General features: G+C 36.0%; 1 protein-coding gene across 1 annotated transcript; it reads left to right on the forward strand.

The window, feature by feature from the left end:
- The first annotated feature begins 1,722 nt into the window (after window positions 1–1,722).
- LOC306873396 (uncharacterized protein) lies at window positions 1,723–22,385 on the forward strand. Its single transcript, XM_079422658.1, has 20 exons — window positions 1,723–2,081; window positions 7,368–7,407; window positions 10,173–10,213; window positions 10,340–10,385; window positions 11,076–11,211; window positions 12,648–12,828; window positions 12,911–13,816; window positions 13,900–14,013; window positions 16,338–16,426; window positions 17,207–17,247; window positions 17,448–17,688; window positions 17,785–17,853; window positions 17,988–18,131; window positions 18,222–18,297; window positions 18,517–18,647; window positions 19,227–19,297; window positions 19,458–19,684; window positions 20,766–20,812; window positions 21,868–22,054; window positions 22,183–22,385. The coding sequence occupies exons 1-20, from the start codon at window positions 2,006–2,008 to the stop codon at window positions 22,197–22,199; spliced, it is 2,880 nt and encodes a 959-aa protein (XP_079278784.1). The 5' UTR covers window positions 1,723–2,005; the 3' UTR covers window positions 22,200–22,385.
- Window positions 22,386–24,486: the final 2,101 nt, after the last annotated feature.

Raw genomic sequence — 24,486 nt, forward strand, 5'->3', positions numbered from 1 at the left:
ACCTGCCAAGGACCAGATTTTTTTTTTTTATTATGTCCTGACAAGGAAAACAATGTAATTCAAAAGGGTGTCCTTTCTTTTTCACATGACTATACAGGTCCTTTTCAAAAAATTAGCATATTGTGATAAAGTTCATTATTTTCTGTAATGTACTGATAAACATTAGACTTTCATATATTTTAGATTCATTACAACACAACTTAAGTAGTTCAAGCCTTTTATTGTTTTAATATTGATGATTTTGGCATACAGCTCATGAAAACCCAAAATTCCTATCTCAAAAAATTAGCATATCATGAAAAGGTTCTCTAAACGAGCTATTAACCTAATCATCTGAATCAACTAATTAACTCTAAACACCTGCAAAAGATTCCTGAGGCTTTTAAAAACTCCCAGCCTGGTTCATTACTCAAAACCGCAATCATGGGTAAGACTGCCGACCTGACTGCTGTCCAGAAGGCCATCATTGACACCCTCAAGCAAGAGGGTAAGACACAGAAAGAAATTTCTGAACGAATAGGCTGTTCCCAGAGTGCTGTATCAAGGCACCTCAGTGGGAAGTCTGTGGGAAGGAAAAAGTGTGGCAGAAAACGCAGCACAACGAGAAGAGGTGACCGGACCCTGAGGAAGATTGTGGAGAAGGACCGATTCCAGACCTTGGGGGACCTGCGGAAGCAGTGGACTGAGTCTGGAGTAGAAACATCCAGAGCCACCGTGTACAGGCGTGTGCAGGAAATGGGCTACAGGTGCCGCATTCCCCAGGTCAAGCCACTTTTGAACCAGAAACAGCGGCAGAAGCGCCTGACCTGGGCTACAGAAGCAGCACTGGACTGTTGCTCAGTGGTCCAAAGTACTTTTTTCGGATGAAAGCAAATTTTGAATGTCATTCGGAAATCAAGGTGCCAGAGTCTGGAGGAAGACTGGGGAGAGGGAAATGCCAAAATGCCTGAAGTCCAGTGTCAAGTACCCACAGTCAGTGATGCTGGTGTTGGTCCACTGTGTTTTATCAAGGGCAGGGTCAATGCAGCTAGCTATCAGGAGATTTTGGAGCACTTCATGCTTCCATCTGCTGAAAAGCTTTATGGAGATGAAGATTTAATTTTTCAGCACGACCTGGCACCTGCTCACAGTGCCAAAACCACTGGTAAATGGTTTACTGGCCATGGTATTACTGTGCTCAATTGGCCTGCCAACTCTCCTGACCTGAACCCCATAGAGAATCTGTGGGATATTGTGAAGAGAAAGTTGAGAGACGCAAGACCCAACACTCCTTAAGCTTGATGAGCTTAAGGCCGCTATCGAAGCATCCTGGGCCTCCATAACACCTCAGCAGTGCCACAGGCTGATTGCCTCCATGCCACGCCGCATTGAAGCAGTCATTTCTGCAAAAGGATTCCCGACCAAGTATTGAGTGCATAACTGAACATAATTATTTGAAGGTTGACTTTTTTTGTATTAAAAACACTTTTCTTTTATTGGTCGGATGAAATATTCTAATTTTTTGAGATAGGAATTTTGGGTTTTCATGAGCTGTATGCCAAAATCATCAATATTAAAACAATAAAAGGCTTGAACTACTTCAGTTGTGTTGTAATGAATCTAAAATATATGAAAGTCTAATGTTTATCAGTACATTACAGAAAATAATGAACTTTATCACAATATGCTAATTTTTTGAAAAGGACCTGTATATATAGCAGCAGTTGGAGTAAGCTCTTTTTCGGAAATAAGTTAGCCACCTTGGTCAGATTTTTTCCGCCCTCTGCTGAACAGCGTGCACAGACGCGCGTGCACAGCATATTATCTATTAGTAAAGATGCTCGCGCCGAGCTCAGGGTTCAGTTCATCACTCTGCGTTTAACAGACACAGATCTGCGACTCTAGTCATAGAACTTACCTTTCATTTAGTAACAGTTTTATTAAGTCAGACTTGTTATCGTCTGCGAGAGGGAGAATTCATAAATCTCGTCAGTTTTGTGTATATAAACGGACATACAGCCTACTGATGGCTGAAGCCCGCTATGATGATGGAGATGAAGATTTTTCAAATGCTGTTATTACGAGAAGAAGAAATTCAGCAGGTAGGACAGTTATTACTGTTAAAATTATTAATGGAGATTTAAACTGTATTATTTAGGGCTGTACATTTAAGATTGGTGCTTTAGTTTCACAAGACAACGAACTTTCTGTAATTTCAGTTTATTGATCGAGATGATGAATAGGCTGCAGTAGATAACATTATCGCAAATCAATTTCATCGAATTATCACTCACTTCCCCTGAAGTTATGCTACTTGGTTTTTGCTTTTGCAGCTTGTTCCTACTTTTTGTCAACACAGATATTTAGGATAAGAAAATCAAACAATGTCAATAATATCTTTTACATTTTGGATATTTATTTACATGTTTATATTGCAACATATATTTGATATAATTAACTTATTCAGATAATTTCTCTCATTTTAAATAGGTCCTGTTAATAGATAAACCTGAAAATAGAATAATTGGATCATAGGCTACATGTGTGAAATATTACTAGCTGCCAATTTGAAAGCATTCTGTATTCCTGATTAATTCACTCAATAAAGTGAATGCATTTTTTAAACAATATTAATAATACATTATTGTCACATTATTTATTTATCCAGTGGTGCTGACCCATATTTGACAGCTAAGGAAAACACATTCAGTGAGAAAATGGAAGGAGTTTCACTCAAGGCATACATAAATACCCATTAACATGCGGAATAGATTAATCCAGACTAATTACTTGATAAATAAACCTTTTTTTTATTTTGTAGGTTTTTTTTCACAATGCTCAAGAAACAGTGGGTTAATAAACCTGCTGAGTTATGAAAAATCAGCTGAATATTCATTTGTAATATTTTAACGACTTTTTATATTTATTACTTAGCCTATTCATTTTTTAATAACACTGAACATTAACCAAAATTGATCTATAATGGAAAGTTGCTCTCGCTCTCCTCAGCATTACTCTGGGTGTTTTGGTGAGTCAGCTGTGAGTGGGAGTTAAAACAGCAGGTTACAGCTTTCCCCTGTGTTGACACACAACAGGTGACACAACTGAGGAAACATGAGACAGCAGCTGTGCTTGTTGCAGCCTGTGTGAAAATACCACCTGTGCAGCGTCATGTGAACTGTGTCTGGACAAACGGCATATCCGTTTTAACCTGTCTTTCACATGTGCTTCAGTCTTTCATATGATTTATTTATTTATTTATTGGTCATGTGACAGGACAAAAATAGGCTTTTTTCTTTTTTCTTTGAGGCATTACATGAAACTGGTCTCAGTGGGTACAGATATATCCATATAATATACAGTGTCCAAAGCCTTCCTCATCTCTCCTCTGCTTAAAGTCTCTTAAAGTTATGAAGAAATGCTCCAGTTTCAACATGTTCCAGCAGACTATGATATCATAGCATTTTCTACTGTCTGAATTGGGCAGTGCCTGCCAGGAAATTGTGTTTATAAAAATGTCTAAAACGTACAATATTTCAGCATTACACAGTATTAGTTCTGGATTTCGGATTAGATTTTCGAGTGGTGTTTTGTGCTTGAATGGCTGGGATTTTTCAGTGACCCTTTTTGTACGTTGCATTTTTATGCCAGTGACAAATAACATAATTTTTGAGTAAACCATTGACAATTTAGCCAATTCATTAAAGAGTGATTCATTGGGAAACAAAATATCACCGCTTTGTGTTATTTGAAGATGTGAGCTATCATACGGGAGTTTTCCCTGCTTTCATTAATGCATACATGAACATAGTAAATCACACCTGCCTTGACTAACAAAAATAAATTGAGGTTTGCTCATTACCAACTGTTTTTGATGATGACCTGTTTTTGTAACAGGTAAGTTGTGGCTATGTTTATGGGTTTACATATTATTTTAATGTTTAAAGGCAGGGTAGGTGATTTGGTTCAAAAATATTTTTGTTATGCTGGTTGAAAGTCTCTTCACATCCCAATAGCAATCACTAAGATAAGTGGTCTAATGTATTTCTATCATATGTGGAAGGCGTAGGACCATAAAATGTTCGTCCAATCATATCCCTCGGTCCGAGGGCTACAATAGGCTGTCCTACCACCTGTCAACATATGTATTTGCCTACCCCCATGCACCCTGTTCAATGCATTCCATAACGCTATTGCAGACCAAGCGAGAATGGAAATCATGATTGTTGTAATAATATGCACTTTGTACAATATTGTTTTCTTACAGATGAATGTGGTGTTTATTATATGGGATTTCCACAATTCTTCCAGCATTGCGCTTGCAGAGTGTCTGATTAGAGTGTTGCTTGTTGTGACTTCTGGGAATGTTCTGTGCCCAGAGAGGGTGCAGTGTGACTCTTTGATATATTTAATCATCAGTGACCACATCAGGCTGTTGTGTCAGTGGCATTTTACATTTAGAGGACAGACATCTGTGATTTTTCCTGCTTGCTTCTCTCTGATTTCTTTAAATAAAACACATTCTTTCTTTTAATATTTATGTTGTACAAAAAATAAATTGTGCTTTATAGGCCTACAGGTATTATAAACATATTTTTAAATATACAGTACATCTTTCTATGCAGAAATATTTGACTGTGCCCACAGTGTGTTAACAATTTATTTTAGGAATACTTCATCTGTTGATTAAATTTTTTTTCATAATTAACTCGCCCTTATGTTGTTCCTATCCTGTATGAATTTCTTTCTTTTGTTGAACACCAAATAATATATTTTGAGGAACATTTAAGGAACTGGTTTACATTGTATTGACAAAAAACATATAAACATTTATCTTTTTATATTCTAGCAAATAATGATGGCAGAATTTTCATATTTACATGAACTATTCCTTTAAGGTTTGCCAGTGTGTTTATCTCTTCTGTTATCTCTATGATTTTGAATGAGGTTTTAAGAACAGGCCTCTAGCACTGTCAAAATGGATTTATTTTCTAACCTGTGCTGTTTGCTGCAATCTGGAAGACTGATTTTAGGTCAGTGTGAAAAGGTTTTGTCTCTCAGTACAATGAGTAAAAGTGTTGTCCTGCACAGACAGGCTTTACACACAGAGACACTCTGTCAGCACAAATGTATCCCATAGACTGTTCATAATGCCTTCCAACTTGTCTAAACCAGATCTTTATCCACAAAATTCATGTCTCACATTTTTTTCAGCCCTGTTTACACCTGGGGCAGATTGCATAAAACACTTAGACAAGTCTTAGACATCATCTAATTTTTGTCATAACTTGTTAAAGTCAGTTTATAAAAATGTGGCTTGGTCTAAGTTGAATCCAAAATGTAAGACTCATTAAAATTTGGATAACTTCTAGTTGGTCAGTTATTAAGACATGGTCTTAACATAGTGGCGGTGTTTACGCAACCAGCCCCTGGTATTAACATCTGTCTCATGTGATCCGATACCAAGAGGTAGGCTGAAAACATTGCTGAATTTTCAAATACATTTGAAAAAGTAGCATTTCAGCAAGGGTCCAAAATGAACACTTGCTGAGTGCCACATGCAACTGAAAATCACCATTGAGGAGTACTATATGAAATGGTGTTATTCGCCATCTGGTTGATAATTTTTTGTTATGAGTGTGTGTGTGTATATGTGTATATATATATGTAGAGAGAGAGAGAGAGAGAGAGAAAGAGAGAGAGAGAGAAGCATGGCACTGTTCTTTTACATGAGAGCAATTCATGATTTTCAGTGTTTCAGAGCAACGTGGTTCACAGGAAAATATTAGTTTTGTAATAGTACTATTGTTCTTTAAATTATTATTATTATTAAATCTTTTATTATTGTTATTATTATTTTTATCATTATTATTAGTAGTAAATACTCATTTTTTATTTTACAGTGGTTTTGCTGATTGATAGATAGATAGACGTAAGCTGTCATTTATACATGGATACATATTTCAGTTGTTATACTTGTTTGGTAGCATTTTTTAAGAACAGGTTAAGACTATTTTTAGAACCAGTCACAAACACATAACCTGTGTTTGAATGGAGTCTGTAATTTATATTTGCTTATTGTAGTGCAGATTAGGTGTCCTCAGACTGAGACTGAGACTGAGAGTTGTGTATACACCCTTGTAATAATATCAGTACTCTTTTAAGTGAGAGCTGGTTGCTATCCTGCTATCAGCACAAAACCGCACACCATCTTCCTGGAGCAGTAACAGTGATAAAGCAGATAATGTATTGTGATATCAGGATGCATTTCTTTAAACCAATGAACTGCTCACATTATAAAGGTGGGCATCTGTACCGATAAGTAAAGTATGTGATGTTTTTGCATGGAGGGCCAGTATGCGTATGTGTGCAGGAATATTTGACTATTAGTTAACTATACTAATGTCAGAAGAGAAATACTTCCTGATTGACTGCATTCCTGCATGGCACCCTGGTTGTGTCAACATACCTAATGAAAAAAAAGAGACGTCACTTTCACCAGGAGTTGTGCTTCCTCTTGCAAACATTTGAATCAGAAGGTGGGTTATAGAGCATGCTTACGGTTCTCTGCAATATGCAGGTAGGTCTATATATTTCCAGTTCTTTGATAAGTGATGTGTCTTATTTTGCAGCTAAATGTATTATTTTTGTCTTTTATACTTAACTTGTAAAAAATACAGTGATTTAAATGATAAAACAAACTCAAATCAAATGACTTCACAAATGGTATTATGAGTGAGGTAGGCTATTTCACTTTCTCGTAGCTTTAACAAACACACACACACACACACACACACACACAGAGTCACAGTGAGAACAGAAACTGGACCCAACAGGTGTGTCTGGGGACAGTGATAGGTCAGTAGACAACTGCAACAAAGACACACAAAGACTCCTTTGCCAAAGCAGTCATTATGTTTTATGAGTTCACTTTCATTACCTGGGGAAAGTTAAACATTTTCTATGAATGCTGTCGGGAGTAACAAGGATCCTATTTTTATGTGGTGTAGTGAAACATGCTGGTCTTGTTCTACAAGCTTTGTAGTTTCATAAGCTTTAATAATGTGTTAGGTTCAAATATGCTCAAAATGTGTTCCAGAAACCTGCTGTAAGAGCTGTTTGGCTGGACCTGAGTGATGCAAATACTGAGCGAGGTTTCATGAAAAACTGTTATTGTTGTAGTCTTTAGCTCTCTCCTTAAGCTTTGCTCTTTAAGACAGGTTTATCAGGAATGTACCATTAACCAGACAAACAGACAGCGTCACTGCCAGCTGTGCCTGAGGATTTAGTCACTGCATATAGCAAATATAGATTCACAAACAGTTGAAAAAAATGTGTTACAAAGAAATTTAGCTCATGCTTTATGCTTTGTGTTTTGTGTTTTGCAGACCGTTCAGAAAGAAATAAAACAGAACACTTACGAATAAGGTAAGATGGAAACACAACATCCTCACAGAACTTCTTAAAACATGTAAATAATAAAGTAAACATTAAAAAGATTATTTTGTTATGCACAGTTAAAAGTTACTATTGTAATTGAGTTGTTCTGCTGATTGTCTTAATACTAGTAGGCTCTATTTGAATCATGTCAATCAATCTGATTCAACAACTCTGAAATCTTGTCTAGTTTGGTGCTACACTTCTTTGAATGTTCAGCGTCAGTGTATTGTTAAATGCATCATGTGTAAATGGCTGTCAAAAATTAACCAGCCATTGAAGTTTACAAATGAAATTTTGACCTCTCACAGTATGCAAGATCAAATTCATATGTGCTTGTTGAACATTTAACTTCAAAATAATGGCCATTAATAGAGAGGCGCTTTTCTGGGATTTAGGGATTGGCTCCCTTTCAGACACGAGCATCCTGGGTGTTTAATAATGTCCAACAGTGAACATGCATCACAAGAGAATTTGGACATTTTTCAGCATGAACGTTTTCACCACAGTTGAATTTCCACTAAATCTCAGATAATGTAGTACATTGTATATCACGGATGTAAATGGCATTCTTACAATTTTTGAAATGAAATGGCTGACTTCTACTTTGTCTTGCTAAAGCTAATTTCATAGCTAACATCTACTGTATCTAAAAATATGCACAGTTAAATATTTACACTTTAATTTATATTTACCTTGATTGTTTTATTAACAGATCACATATTTCATCTCAAGAATGCTGATGGTAACCAAATACAAAAACTTTATTAATGGGCAAAATTGCTTGTTGTGTTGAGCACAACAGATTAATATAAATAATTGTGTTTATTTAACTCTTTATTTATATTATATAGTGTATAAGAAACAAAATTATTCACACTTTTTTTGACGGATTTTCATATTTTAAGTTTGAAAGTGGGACAAGAATAAAACAAAATCTATACATAAAAGGAATTTAAAAAGTAAATTCTCACAGTTCTGACATTTGATTCTTGCAATTCTGAATTGTGAGATATAAACTTGCAATTACGAGTTATAAAGTCAGAATTGCGAGATATAAACGGGCAATTCTGACTTTTTTAAACGGAATTGCATAAACACATATTATTGCGAATTATAAAGTCCAATTGAGGGAATGTCAGGGTAGCCCTGAACATGCTGACAATACATAATAGTGTTGCTTTAATGTAGCTCCAAGGCAACAAATGAATGCAATTTTATAAACAGTGCCTTATTAAACATATCGCTTTATCTTTTAACACTGTGCAATGTCAACAGCGAAAGGCCATGAATCAATCTGTGACAGAACTGATGTATAGTTGTGCTTGCTTCTTGCTGAGCTAGTGATGCCTGTACAGTGGGAGACATCAAGGGTGTGAATCTAACTTGTCAGCTGGTTCTCATTTGAAGCAGAGCTAAAGCTGCCTTTGAGAGCTTGCTGGCGTCTGGCCTGGCCAGACTCTCTCTCTCTCACTCACTCTGTGCTTATGACACATCACTTCAGCTATGCAGAAAGCAGCAGCTTTAAAACGTCCACATAGTCAGGAAGTGAAGTCTGCTTGAAAGATCAAAGAGCTTTTACCAATGAGCACTGTAGTTTTTGGAAAGGATGGTGTTATTTGCTTTAATGGATTCTTTTAAAACTTCATACGCCTACTAATCTAAGGTATGAAATAGATGCCTTCGTATCTTTGATGTCTCCTTAGGATTTGTGCAGTGTTCAGTTGTCCATTGTTTGCTCTGTCTTTTTAACACTGTAGTATTATAATTAGATCCATTTCATTGGGCTGTTCAACACACTGGTTAAACAAGTAGAAATGAGCAACTAGTTGTAAAGATAGGAAAGGACATTAAATTGTTATGTAGAGTAGTTAAAGCAAAGTATTATGAAGTAATAATGAAATAAAAGTTAATATTTTGTGTGTGAGAAATAACTGTCACCATAATCTGTTGAAGACATTGTGGTAATAAAAATGTTAGTTAGTTACAATAGTACATTTTAAATATTTTACCGTACCGTTCAACAGTTTGGGATCAGTATGATTTTATTTTTTTGAAAGAAGCATCTTATGCTCACCAAGGCTGCATATTTGGTCAAAATACATAAAAACAGTAATATTATTAAATGTTTCTACAATTTCAAATAACTGCTTTCAATTTTAGTATCTTTTAAAATGCTATTTATTCCTGTGATGACAAAGATGAATTTTCATCAGTCATTACTTTCAGTGTCACATGATCCTTCAGAAATCATTCTAATATGCTGATTTGGTGCTCCAATTTTTTTTTATTATTATTATTATTATTACGGATTTTGAAAACAGTTGTGCAGCTTAGTATTATTGTGGAGACCATGCTACATGTTTTCCAGCATTCTTTTCCAGCTCAAGAACAGCATTTATTTGAAATTGAAATCTTATAATAAATGTCTTCACTGTCATATTGGATCAATTTAATGCGTCATTGCTGAATAAAAGTATTCATTACTTTCAAACAGAACAAATCTTAATGACACCAAACTGGTAGTGTGTGTGTGTGTGTGTGCTTTGTGTTTTGTGTTTTTGTATGTTTTGTTTTTACTCTGGCCATTCATTTGTGTTCATGTGTATGTATGAGCTTTAACAGATGTGTCTGATCAGAGTTGTGGACCTTAAAAAACCCTAAAACTTTAAGAATACCCCACAGACCAGGAATGCTTTTTAATGTCAATATCTGTTTTTTTTTTTGTTTTTGTTTTTTCTGTTTGCTTTTTTTAGTCAAGGACCCCTTTCTTCAATCAAAGCAGCCTTTAAGAGAAGTAAGTAAGATGTTATGTAAATCAAGGTTTACTTAACTTTCATATATAGTAGATTTATAAAGTAGGAATGCCATGTTCTTACATTATATATATGGTCCAAATGCTAAATGATGTCAAATCTTTCAGCTTCTGCAAGAGCTCACTCACAACCAGACTGCTCCAGGGAAAGAAGGTGAGCTTATTGAAACTATATTGGCCTTTTTGGCCATTTTTAATTTATAGAAAGTGATGGGAAGGATCACAATATGCCAAAAACTGGATTCAAACTCACATCTCTTGTGTAGACAACATGGATCAGTGTTTAGAAGAACATGTTTCAACTGCTAGGCTACACTTTTGTCTGTCTAAAACACTTAATCAGTCTCATATGCTCATTCATGTTTATGTTAGATACAGTTGCTAACATTGACAATATAGCCCAGTATAATCCATTCAAACACATTAAAAGTTTAAGGCAGAAAAGTAATAAAAAAATACTTTTTTATCCCTAAAAATGATTCCCTGGCAATATTCCTTTAAAAAAAAATACTCTAATGGTGCCGATAGCCTTGTGGTTAGTACAATGACATGTAGTTTAATTCCTGACTCGGGGTCTTTTGCCAGTCCCACTCCCCCCTCTCTGCCCTATGCTTTCCTGTCAATTCTCTACGGTCCTATAAAAAATAAAGGCCTAAAAATATAGCTTTAAAAAATACTTAATTTCAGTAATAATATAGTTGAAAATGCCAGAGTGAACCTCCTCATGTTTTTTTTATTATAATTTTTTTTCAACAAAACTACAAGCCTGGTTGTGTAGCTGTGCTTTGAAATGTGTGTGAAATGCATTCATATGTATTAATAAGAAAACTGTTATTGTTTTCAGGCGTCCAGAGATAACCATCCTATCAGCAGAGCCGTTAACAGCCACTTCTTGGTATCCAGGGGCGTCTGGACGATTTTCATCCACAGCTTTCACAACACAACCAATCTGGAGTGAGAGCGTTCTGACCTGTGCTCAGGTACAGTGATTTATAGCACTATATCCCGTTAAACAGCTGCCATTAGCAAACAGTTGTGGCAGGTGTGTGGATTCTCTTTGTTTCCTTAGCATGCCTTTACTTTTACTCTTTAAAGCATGGCTACTTTGTCCTTGTATTTGAGAGACTAACCATTACTAACTTATAAACCACTGTGATTAAAGAATTGATCTAACAATAATGTATATCCTCCACTGTCACACCGTGCAGACATCAGTGTTGTTACTGGTAACTAAAACTAAAACTATTCAAAATAGTTTTCATTATTTGAAAGCGGAAAATAAAATAAAATTAAATTAAATATATGATGAAAAACTAAAACTTAAACTTGTGTGAAAATTAGAAATGTTGCTTTGGCAACTAACTGAAATAAAATAAGTTGAAGCACTAAAATAAATATAAAAATAAAATAAGAAAGAGGAAATATAAATAAAAACTAAAAACTTAAACTAAAAATATTAAATACAAGAAAAATTTAAATATAAAGTATATAGTATATAAATAACACCAAAATAACACTGGCAGATATCTGCACACATATCATTTTTAAATATTTAAATTGTTCAGGAAGATTCAGTCAAGATTTTGGGGCATTTTAAAAGGTTGTTATATTACAGATATTTTAAGATATTGATAAGCTGATTTTTTTTTCATGTTATGGCTGATAATCAATAAATATTGATCAAATATTCTAAATCTTTATTGCTGCCTATAAGCAAAACAAAAACACATTAAAAACTACAAATAATAGTTTACACTGTATGCTCATTTTAATGTACAGTACGATAATATCCAATATGGGCCAGTACTGATACAATTTTATTTTCTTTTTAAACACAGATACTGATATTGTGCCTACATTTTGTGCATCCCTACTTTTTTACCATACTCGTTTCTCTGGGACTATATGTAACCATGGACCACAAAACCAGTCTTAAGTGTCAATTTTTCAAAATTGAGATTTATACATCATCTGAAAGCTGAATAAATAAGCTTTCCATTGATCTATGGTTTGTTAGGATAGGACAATATTTTGCCGAGATACAACTATTTGAAAATCTGGAATCTGAGGGTGCAAAAAAATCGAAATATTGAGAAAAAGTTGTCCAAATTAAGTTCTTAGCCATGCATATTACTAATCAAAAATGAAGTTTTGATATATTTATGGTAAGAAATTTACAAAATATCTTCATGAAACATGATCTTTACTTAATATTCTAATGATTTTTTGGAATAAAAGAAAAATCGATAATTTTGACCCATACAATGTATTTTTGGCTATTGCTACAAATATACCCCAGCAACTTAAGACTGGTTTTGTGGTCCAGGGTCACATACTGTATGTCTCCTGCACACTTGTGACGTGTTTGCTTGGTTTGATGCTTGCGTTCGAGTGATTCCCTTCTCTCGTGCTTCAGCTCCCACCATCCTATGAGCAGGTGATCAAGGAGAAGACTAAGGAGCAGGTTACCACACCTTTACCATCTCCACGACGCTCACACACAACAACTATCGCCACACAGACTGACTCACTAGAGGAGAATGTGACACATACAGAATCCTGCACGTCCCTGCAGCTGAACCAAAATCCCAGTGGAGGTCAGTCCATACTGACAAGATTGTGAATGCACAAATCAGTGTGAACCATAAATTGTAATGCTTACTGTTTTGTCTTTTACAGTTTCAGTGAAGCAGCCAAAAAAACCACCTCGGCCATCATTGCCCTGCAAACTAGATCAAAAATCCAGATCCTCTATATCCACTACCAACTCCCAACCCAACGTCGATCTAGCCTCAACTACACGTCCAGTGCCTCAGCCACGTTCCAAAACAAAACCCCTGAGCCCATCCAACCAGGTCAATGTGCAACCTCTGATACCACTGCAAGACAGCAGGGAAGGTTGTCCTGTAACACCTGTGGAGACGTCTGATGCCCAGTCAGGCAAGTATCTGCTAGAACTCTTAGATGTCTTCAGCTCTGAACCTCAAAGTGATCTGAGCAACAGTGTCAATATCCAGGGAGAGCAGACGAACCAAAGTAAAGAGAACCAAAGTGAAAACATGACCTCCCTTCACAGCGACCGCAACATCCGTTCAAGAATACAGGCCTTTGAAAGTCATTCTAGCACAGAGAATGAAGAAACTTCTGTACCTTTCCCCCGTCCTCGTAAAGTTTATGCCAAACCACCTGTACTGGCACCAAAACCCTCCATTGCCCCACGGCCCTCTGTAAAAAAGCCCAAAGAAGAGCAGGTTTCACAATTTGAAAGTCGCTTATACGAAGAGGTCGACACACCACCTATGCCAGCGCCAAGACCTCAACTTTTCAAAAAACCGTCTTTAGACTTTAGAGATGACTTCGACTCTCAGCGTTCCTTCGGGACAGCCCTCATTCCTCCATCACGACCTTCATTGGTCAGAGTTGTAAATTCCCAGGATGAGGAAGAAGTATTGAAAATACCTCCCACTCTACTCAAGCCCAGCAAAGACCTGCTGAACCTCAACAATCACAACTCCACTGCACTTCTGTCTAACATCACATCCACAGCGAACATGCTTAGCAGTGATTATGTGGATGCTCCCACTAGTAAGTGCAAATGTTTTCCCATACCACAATATAATTCAAAAACAGGTATTACATGTGTATGCTCTAATGTATTCCACTCACAGATCAATCTCCCACTAAACCTGCCCGTCAAGGGGGATTCACCTACATGGGGCTAAACACACAGGGGGTAACCAAGAGACCCACAGTCATCAGGGTCACCAGTAGAACTGACAAAAGTGAGTGTTGAGTAACCAACAGCCATTGTAATCATATGTTGGGAGCTATTTAATGCACATTAATCAGAGTATGTGAGCGGAGTGGAGTGGTGTGATTTTGAATGGAGCGAGGAGCTTATTTTTAAAAAGTCGGAGTGACGTGGTTTTCACTCGCTCCATCACCACTCCATCACCACGAGTACAATTCATGCCAATGACCCATAATATAACTGCATATTTAGCAAGAATTCACATGTTAAACATATTTAGCTAGCTAGATAGAAAAGGATCACTCAAATCAGAAAGAACGTGATGGCTATGACTGCAGTGGACATGAGCGGGAAGTTATAGTTCTCAAGGAATTTATTTGTTCCTTCTGAATATTTTCAGCAGACAGCTGACTTTTTTTTCTCAGAATTGCGTGATATAAACTCACAATTGCGAGTTAAAAAGTTATAATTCTGAGATATAAACTCGCAATTCTGAGAACATATCAGCCCCCCCCCCCCTCCCCTCCCCCCTCAAAACTGGACTTTAACTCGCAATTCTGACTTTATAACTCGCAATTGCGATTTTATATCTCACAATTTTGAGTTTATCTCACAATTCTGTGAAAAAAAAGTTGTGAGATAAAATTCGCAATAACCTTTTTTATTTTTTATTCAGTGGCGGAACCGGGCATAGAAATTTCAAACATACTGAAATACTTTAGACGCAGAGCGGTGTTTCTGATATCAGTAGCCAGGTTATGCGCGAAATTGGAAAATTGCATAAAATATTTGCGAAAGAGCATCGTTTCCATCCATCAAGTCTTCAAGAATTAAGGGATTTGTATTCGAAATTTGGCGTTTCCATCACTAATTTCTCATGCGATACTTCAAAATGTGCATTAAAACAGGGTGATGGAAACCCAGCTAGTGAGCTCGGAGTGGAGCGGGAGCGGAGTGATTATTAAATGCTCGGAGCGCGGAGGGGAAATTGTTGATGCTCCACTCCGCTCACATACTCTGTTCGGACACAGATTAGTTAATGACTGTCGCAGGATTTTACACAGAGTAACAGCTCACTACCAGTGACAAAATACACTGTAACAGTCAGTCTCAGGCAATTCTGGTTTCATTTTTCATCAATTAATATCTTAAATTATCCTTTGACTATGTTCTGGCCTGCCAGCTAGTGGTGACATTTTTTTTTGGCCCGATGCCAAACTTACTTGCTGACTCCTGGTTTAGAGAGTGACCATGACTCAGGCTTCAAACACCATAAAAGTAGTTAATTTACCTTATGTTAGATGTAGCCTAGTTCATATATTTGGAGTTTTACGGAGCCATTGGTAGCTTTGTGTGAGAAAAAAACAGAAACCACAATACAATGCAAGAAAAACTAAATTGAATCTGGTCATCAAATGGAGTGATCATATATTGTCACAAGATTTTTGTTAAGCCACTCAATTAATATGGATTCATTTTACAATGCTTTTATGACTTTATGCATCATCTTTCAGTGGAGGGACAGAAACTTCACAGATTTCATTAGAAATATCTTAATTTGTGTTTTAAAGATGAGAAAAAGTCTTATGTATTTGGAATAGCATGAGGAATAGTATAAATTATCTATTAATAATATTTAAAGGAATAGTTCACCCAAAAATCCCATCTTTTACTCATCCTCATGTAGTAACTGACAAGATTTGAAATCTTTGGAGCCAAAAAGGTATTTAATAACCAAATGTGAAATAATGAAATTCCATTATGTCACATTTGGTTATAAAATGCCTTTTTGACAGAGAATAATGTTGTTCTTCAGTTTGTTAAAAAGAAATTACATTTAATTAATTTAACAAGAAATTAATTATGTAAATTACATTAAAAACTGTAATAATTGTGAAATATTATTACAATTTAAAATAACTTTTTAAATATATTTTAAAATGTAATTTATTCCTGTGGTGGCAAAGCTAATTCTTCAACAGCCATTACTCTAGTCTTCAGTGTCACATGATCCTTCAGAAATCATTCTGCTGATTTGGTGCTCAAGGAACATTTCTTATTATTATCAATATTAAAAACATTTTTAGAAACATTTGCAATAACATTTTTTTAATTTTGTGGAAACATCTCAGTTTAATGCATCCATGTTAAATAAAAGTTTTACTGTAATAAGTCTTAATAAGTCTATTATAAGTCTTACTGACCCCAAACTTTGAACATTAGTGTATGAGCTTTAGTGCAAACAGCAGTGAAGTGATGAATCAAAATAATACTAATATTAAAATAAATGAATAATATTCTACATAAAATATGATGCTTTATTGCATGGTTAATGAATGGATTACTGCTTTTCAGACCCTGAAGAGATGGCAAATGTTTCACCACCTTTACCTGTGCAGAAACCTGTGGGCGGCCCACTTATACCTGCTAAACCTTCTCTCAAAGTAAGACCTTATACAGCTGCCTCAGCTGGCCTTTCCCAGCAAGCAACAGCTGTGCAACAAGCACCAAAGCATTGAGCGATTAAGATAAAATTATGTCTTAAAATGTCAGCAGAGCTCTCAAGATCAGTTACCAGACTCTTGAATCTGCAGATTTGTGACATTTGAAAAAATAAAAACATGCTTTCTTTTGACATTTTCCAGGGTAGTCAAAGAGAGCACAATGAAATAATAGGGACTTTGCTTGGTTTTCCTATTCCTCTCTTTCCTCAGTCCTGAAACATACTCTGCAAGTACATGAATGCAGCTGCTTGACTATGCATGCTCGATTTTGAGTATGTGTTAGCTGACTACTTTTATGGCCACTTCAAGTCAGATATTGGCATGACAAAGCAGCAGTTTGAAGACAATCTTGCTGAGCAAGTTAGATCTAATAAGTACTGTTTACAGCTAGCAACCTGAATAATAACAACATCCTGTTTAGTACTGAGGTTGTTACTCCCACAATAACACACACTGGCAATACACTGGCAGAGTATTCACGTCTGCGTTTGTGTAATTGTGTCAAAATGTTTCTGGGATTTAGCAGTCAGAACAATTATTCCATATGTGAAATGTTTTCCAAATATACAGTATCTTTATCTGAAACAACTGTCAAACCATGAACAATATTGTTTTATTCTCTGATTTATTCTGTACACACTTTGTTAGTGCACAAATTATGTTTTTAAACAAAAATCTCTTCAACGTTGAATATTATCTCTTTATTGTTTTTCCCCCTAGGACTCCTTCAGTCTCTCATCTGATACATCTCTTCCACCACGGTAAATGAATCCTGTATTTATTCAAAGCTGCCCTAGTTTCGCTCATCCAACCTTCTAAGCATGCCTTTATGCATTTCTCTTTTCATGGCTGGTTAGTTTTGGCAGTATCAGCTTAGGAATTGTTAGTCATGATTAAAGAGATGTGATAACATGTGGTCACTTCTGGTATTGTGTTCTTAAATTCTATGTTAATATTTCAGGCCCAGTGGAGGAAAGGTTCTGCCTCCACGACCGCCACCTACTAAAACAGGCCCAGGAAGACCTCCTCCTCCAAGGAGAGATGGCTCCCAACGTCAGACCTCAGATCCAGGAATTTCACAAATAGTGCAATCAAAACAACTGCAACCTCAATGGCAGCAACAAAACCGTAGAGCTTCAAAAAAAGGACCTGCCCTACCACCGAGACCCAACCCTGGACATCGTCTTTACAACAAATACACAGTGAGATGTTATTTTACATGTGTTATTTTATTGATTTAATGGTATTACAGAGGAACTGAACAAATTAATGCAACTCTGCCCCTTTGGTTTACACAGCTTGAGATCCCCCACGGTATTGCTGAGTATAACTACAATGGCACTAACACTGGGGAGCTCTCTTTTCAGGTGACCTTAAAGTCAATACCTTCACAATAGTCCCATAGTGCCATCTTCTCAAGTTACGGATGGTTTATGTGTTGTTCTGCCAGCGAGTTTCAGCTGTGGGAAATTTAAGCATTTCCATTCTTTATCTCCTTTAGAAAAATGAAGTCCTCGTCTTCCTTGAGGAGTTAGACAGCAAAACCTTTGAATGCCAAGTGGGAAATGCTAAGGGCACAGTGCAGAAAACACATATGAAGATTATTACACCCTTAACAAATATACCCAGCAATCCAGTACCTCAGGTAAACAATATTGATATTGTTTAATAGTAGAAAGTATTATCCGTCTTGTAATGTCAACATGCTATCATGGCTCTCAATGTGTTTCTACAGAAAAACAGTTCCTTTAGTGGTATGGTGGAAAATACTGGATATTTACAAGTGCAAGCCCTGCATGACTTCACTCCAGGTGAGTGTAGATAGACAGTTGTGTTCGGTGTTAGAAAATAAAGGTCCATTTTCCAAGGCAGTCATAATTTAATTTTTTTTTGTTTGTTTGTTTTGCAAAGAAGAATTACCTTGTGTCTGTGAAATCCTTCCCCCAGAATTGTCCTTTACATTCACAGTCAGAGGCAATTGTGAATCTGCTGCTTTAATAGTCATATATTGTCCTGTGTTTGTGTCTCAGAGGGGCCTGGAGAGCTGATGTTGAAGGCTGGTGATTTGGTGTCTAATGTAGAACAGCTGGATAGTGAGTGGTACATGGGAACATGCAGAAACATCACTGGATTCTTTCCCATTAACTATGTCAAGACACTGGTAAATACTGTATATTACATTTTTGACAAATACAGTAGACAATATCCCACGACTTAAAGCATTAGAAGGATTTTTTTGTGTGTGAAAATGATTAAATATGTTGAATAAACTTCATTGAGAAGATTTAAACAAAATATTTGTCTTGCCCTTAAAATTGTGATTATTACCTGTCCCACCCATGACCTTCTCAACCGTGCCTAACAAACTATCATGTAATAATCTGTTTAACTGATATTCTTTGTAGGTAAAAAGTCATTTTTATTTATTAAAAACAATTAATATTTTAGTAATATTTATTATGTCCCAAATTTGCATGCATTGTTACTGCAAGATTTCCCCAAATTACATAAAAAATACACAAGTAATTATTGTGTTATTATTTATTAACAAGTAAATGTTAACTGATTCCTTTTTCTAATTTTTCTCAAATTTAGATAACTGTGTTTCAGAAATCTCAGCTAATATTATTTACGTACTGAGGTTGACGTGAACATTTCCTAAAAGTTAAGCATGTATATTCAGGGATAATAAAACTGATTAATTTCTACCATTACCAATAATCATTTTTGTTTTCTGCAGAACAAGCCTGGTACATCTGCACCAGCATCAAGCAATGAATGGAAATCCAAACCATCTCCTGATCCTGTCAGGTAAGTCATCCTCACAGGATTCGACTGTAAAAGCTCAAACACAAATTAAATTAACTTTTTCTTTTAAAATCTGATGTACTGCAATGTTAGATTGACAAAAGTACTAGGAACCAGATTACACGACAATGACTAATATTTTATATCCCTGCATTTTCTTCAGAGGCCCAAGGTGTGTTGCAAGGTTTGACTTTGAGGGAGAGCAGAGTGATGAGCTCTCCTTCTCTGAAGGTGATGTGATTCGGCTCAAAGAATATGTGGGAGAGGAGTGGGCTCGTGGGGAAGTGAATGGCCTTGTTGGTATTTTCCCCCTCAACTTTGTGGAAGTGCTTGAGGATCTTCCTCCAGTCCCAGAGCAGAAATCTGGTCCGAATAAGATTGCACTGCCTGGTAAGAGGCTAAAGCAATATATCTCAAAATTATGCACATTTGATTTAATGTTTAAACATTTAGATCCTCTGGAATTTTTTTCCACCACAAAATTTAAAAAGGCTTACAATTCCAGTTTTAAAAAGTCAGAATTTCCAGATGTAAAGCTCAGAAAAGGACAAAAACAATATATCAGAACCTAACATTAGTCCGTACAGAACAGACCAAAATTTAAGCTGTGATTTTTGTTACTATCCCTGAAATAGTACAAAATCTTTGCAAAGAATACAAAGCTTAGAAACTTGCCCTAGTTGGCAAGTTCAACTTGCCTTTTCAAAAGTCACTGTAATTGCAATTGCAGTGATGGAAATGTGATTGATGCAAAACAAATTACAGTGACTTTTGAAAACCTATATTATGAAGTGAAGTGAAGTGAAGTGACATTCAGCCAAGTATGGTGACCCATACTCGGAATTCGTGCTCTGCATTTAACCCATCCAACGTGCACACACACAGCAGTGAACACACATAGTGGCAATATTGTTGATTGTGGTGGGAATTATGTCATAACCACACCGATATGTAACAATATAAACATTTATGTGAATATTATCCAGCCACTTGTCGGTTTCTAATGTACCAACAACACCAACAGTATCAGCATCAGCGTCTTTGTGACTCAACGAGTGGGCCGCTCTCCCTATGGTGGGAATGTGAAGAATTTGCCCTTCTGTTTGTGTTTCATTGAGGGCTGTATGAAACTGTGACCTCCATCTCATTCATTACACTGCAGTGCACAGGGAGGTTCTCGTCATGAGGACAGCTGCTCTTTTCTGTAACTCTATAGAGCATTTACAGCCATTAACTGTACAGTAATAATTCATTCATAAACTGCATTTGTGTGCAGGCTCTTTAAAAAATCAGTCAAGTTCACAAGAACTAATAACTTAATGGTCAAGAATCTAGATTATAAGGGCTTAGACTAAATTTGGGATAAATTTAAAAGTGGAGTATTTTTAAATTTGTATTTGCATGTGTTTGCTTACATAATAGATGATGTTTTGGGCTACAGATCTAATGTATGTTGTGTATCATTTCTCAGGAATGGCTGGTTCACCTAACACACGAATGTCTTACAAAGCCACTGAGGTATCTTCTCCCAACTTGTCACATTTTATCTTTCCTGTAGTAATGAACAGTGATTAAAGCTGGTATGAAATAAAACTTCACCTGTTTATTTTCTAAATGATGGTATTGTGAATAGTTCATTCATGCATAGAATGTAATGTTTCTTCAAAATGTGTTAACTTGACCTTCTAGTGAAAACAACACACTTTTCACTTCTGAGTGCAACGCAATTTTTCTTTTTCAATAATCTGTTACATTTTGATGTAAATCACAATATGGAAGAATAGATTTGTCTCTACTTACATTTAATTGCAAATTTAAAGAGACGGTTTAGCTGAAAATGAAAATTCTGTCATACTACCTCATGGCATTTTAAACCGGACTTACTTTATTCTGTGAAACACAAAAGGAGAAAACTTTAAAAAAAAAAAATTCTGGTCTTCCGTGAATGGTGACCAAAACGTGACTGGTAGTTGGGTGTACTTCCCCTTTAAACAACTACTTCTACTTTCAATATTTACTTCACATTTCTTAATGAAATGAAGTATTAGATCAGTGAGATCTCTGATGTTTTTTTTTATAGTGCTTTCACGTTTCACAATATGTAATTAAACAGCTTATAGTCTTGTTTAGCAGAATGGAGCTGGGAAATAATATAGTTTACATTTTGCGATGATACTACCTATCGAACAGTTGAGATATGATATACAGTATATTGCTCTCTGCAAGTATACTGTATATATGCAGATAAAGTTTGACATACAACTTAATATAAAGGTCTGGATGATATAGTTATATTTTGCTATTAAATAAAAAATCAGGTAGTTGAGATTTGCTTTATACAGTATATTGCTTTATATGAGTGTACTGTATGCACGTATGCAAATAAAGGCGGATATAATATCCAATTTGATATATATAAAGCTATTGATAATACAGTTTACATTTTGCGACACTGTACAATCACGCAGCTGAAATTTGCTATATAGTGTGTATTGCTTTATGTGAGTGTACTGTATGTGGGCAGGTAATGTAAGATGTGCTATACATTCAGTCTTTTTAATCTGTGTCTACAGGTTGAATCTAACAGTGAAGAGTGGGCTGTGGCACTGTATGACTTCACAGCAGAGACAGAGGAGGATCTGCCCTTCCAGCAGGGAGACAGGATCCTGGTCACTGCTCATATAGATGATGAATGGTGGAGTGGACGGATCAATGGCAGAGAAGGCTTCTTCCCCAAAGCCTTTGTAAAGATTGTTACAGGTGAGATTATAAACTGACTGCAGGCCTCTAGTGGACAGAAGCTGGAAATACACTTTCAGTATAAATTTATATTCACTATGCAGTTTAAATAGTCTGCTTTTTAATACTTTGTATTTTTCTCTGTGCAGGTGGGAGAAAGTGGTAATGGAATGAATAAGCAGAGGCAACCTCCGAAGCAGTGTTTTTCTTCTTCTTCTCCTTCTTCTTTTTTTCTTTTTGATTAGTTTCCAGTTTATTTTAATTGCGTTTGTCTAATATTTTTATAACTGTGAAGTCATTGTTGATATTCCAAATCCATTGTATCCTAAAAATATATTCATGAACTTCTATTGACTTGTTGTTTGTCTTATATGTACACTCTAATACAAATCTGTAAAAATAGGGCACAATATAAAGGTACATCTAAAAAAAATTGAGTATCGTGAAAAAAAATATTTTGTGACTTATTTCAAAAAGTGAAACTTTCATATATATTTTACATTCATAACATGTAAAGTAAGACATTTTAAAAGTTTTTTTTGTTTTAATTTGGATGATTAGAGGTTACAGCTCATGAAAGTCAAAAATCAGTATCTCAATATATTAGAATATTTATATTTGAGTTTCATTAAACAACCATCTCTACACTATAAATTCAGGGTATCTCTTGTTCTTTGAAACCACAATAATGGGGAAGACTGCTGACTTGGCAATGATCCAGAAGACGAACATTGACGCCCTCCACAAAGAGAGTAAGTCACAGAAGGTCATTACTGAAAGGAGTGGCTGTTCACAGAGTGCTGTATCAAAGCATATTAAATGCAAAGTTGACTGGAAGGAAGAATTTGGGTAGGAAAAGGTGCACAAGCAACAGGGATGACCGCAAGCTTGAGAATATTGTCAAGCAAAGCTGATTCAAACACTTGTGAGAGCTTCACAAGGAGTGGACTGAAGCTGGAGTCAGTGCATGAAGAGTCACCACGCTCAGACGTCTTCAGGAAAAGGGCTACAAAGCCACTTCAGAAAGCGAAACATCGTCAGAAGCATCTTACCTGGGCTAAGGAGAAAAAGAACTGGACTGTTGCTCAGTGGTCCAAAGTCCTCTTTTCAGATAAATTCAAATTTTGCATTTCATTAGGAAATCAATGTCTGGAGGAAGAGTGGAGAGGCACAGAACCCAAGCTGCTTGAAGTCCAGTTTGACGTTTCCACAGTCAGTGATGATTTGGGGTGCCATGACGTCTGCTGGTGTTGGTCCATTGTGTTTTATCAAATCCAGAGTCATTGCAGCCGTCTACCAGGAGATTTTGGAGCACTTTATGCTTCCACCTGCTGACAAGCTTTATGGAGACGCTGATTTCCTTTTCCAGCAGGACTTTAGCACCTGCCCACACTGCCAAAACCACTTCCAAGTGCTTTGCTGACCATGATATTACTGTGCTTGATTGGCCAACCAACATGCCTGACCTGAACCCCATATGGAATCTATGGTATATTTTCAAGAGAAAGATGAGAAACAGTCGATCCAACAATACAGACGAGCTGAAGGCTCAATAGTGCCTCAGCAGAGCCACAAGCTGATCGCTTCCATGCCACACCTCACTGAAGCTGGAGTTTGTGCTTAAGGAACCCTGACAAAGTATTGAGTGCATAAATGAACATACTTTAAAGAACTTGAACTTTTCTGCTTTGCAAATCCTTTTTTTGATTGATCTTAGGAAATATTCTAATATTTTGAGATACTGGATTTTGACTTTAATGAGCTGTAAGCTCTAATCATTAAAACAAAAAAACTTACTTTACATGTAATGAATCTAAAATACATATGAAAGTTTCACTTTTTGAAATAAGTTACAAAAAAATGCAGTTTTTCACGATATTCTAATTTTTTGAGAAGTACCTGTATTGTATTATTTTGAAGGAATTTCCGGATTTATTTTTAAAGGTGCTGAATTAAATCAAAAAGTGAGATTAAACATTTGCTTGCTTGTAAATCAATGCATATTTAATATATGCATCTGCTAATCTTGCTTAATCAATGGTACTGGCTAGTTGATGACTAATTGATAATTCATGTGACCCTGGAAAACAAAACCAGTCATAGCACGGGTATATTTGCAGCAATAGCAAAAATTTATTTTTCTTTTATGCCAAAAATAATTAGGATATTAAGTAAAGATCATGTTCCATGAACTTCATTTGGACAACTCGAAAGGTGATTTTCTTGCACCCTCCATTTTCAAATAGTTGTATCTTAGCCACATAGTGTCCTATCCTAACGAACCATACACCAATGGAAAGCTTATTCAGATTTTAAAAATGTAACCCTTATGACTGGTTTTGTGGTCCAAGACACATATTTTTATTATTCAGACTTGAGTTCTAACCTATACGCTCAAGCCAAAGTGCATCTCAAATCTTAATCTAATGATTCATAAAAACTTACCGGATTCA

This window comes from Barbus barbus (genome assembly GCF_936440315.1).
Source record: "Barbus barbus genome assembly, chromosome: 8".
Lineage (NCBI taxonomy): Eukaryota > Metazoa > Chordata > Actinopteri > Cypriniformes > Cyprinidae > Barbus > Barbus barbus.

Coding starts and splice junctions, on each gene's coding strand:
- LOC306873396 (XM_079422658.1), top strand. CDS start 2,006: ATGGCTGAAGCCCGCTATGATGATGGAGATGAAGATTTTTCAAATGCT. Junction 16,427..17,206: donor CTGCTAAACCTTCTCTCAAA/GTAAGACCTTAT, acceptor TTTTCCCCCTAG/GACTCCTTCAGTCTCTCATC. Junction 17,248..17,447: donor GATACATCTCTTCCACCACG/GTAAATGAATCC, acceptor TTAATATTTCAG/GCCCAGTGGAGGAAAGGTTC.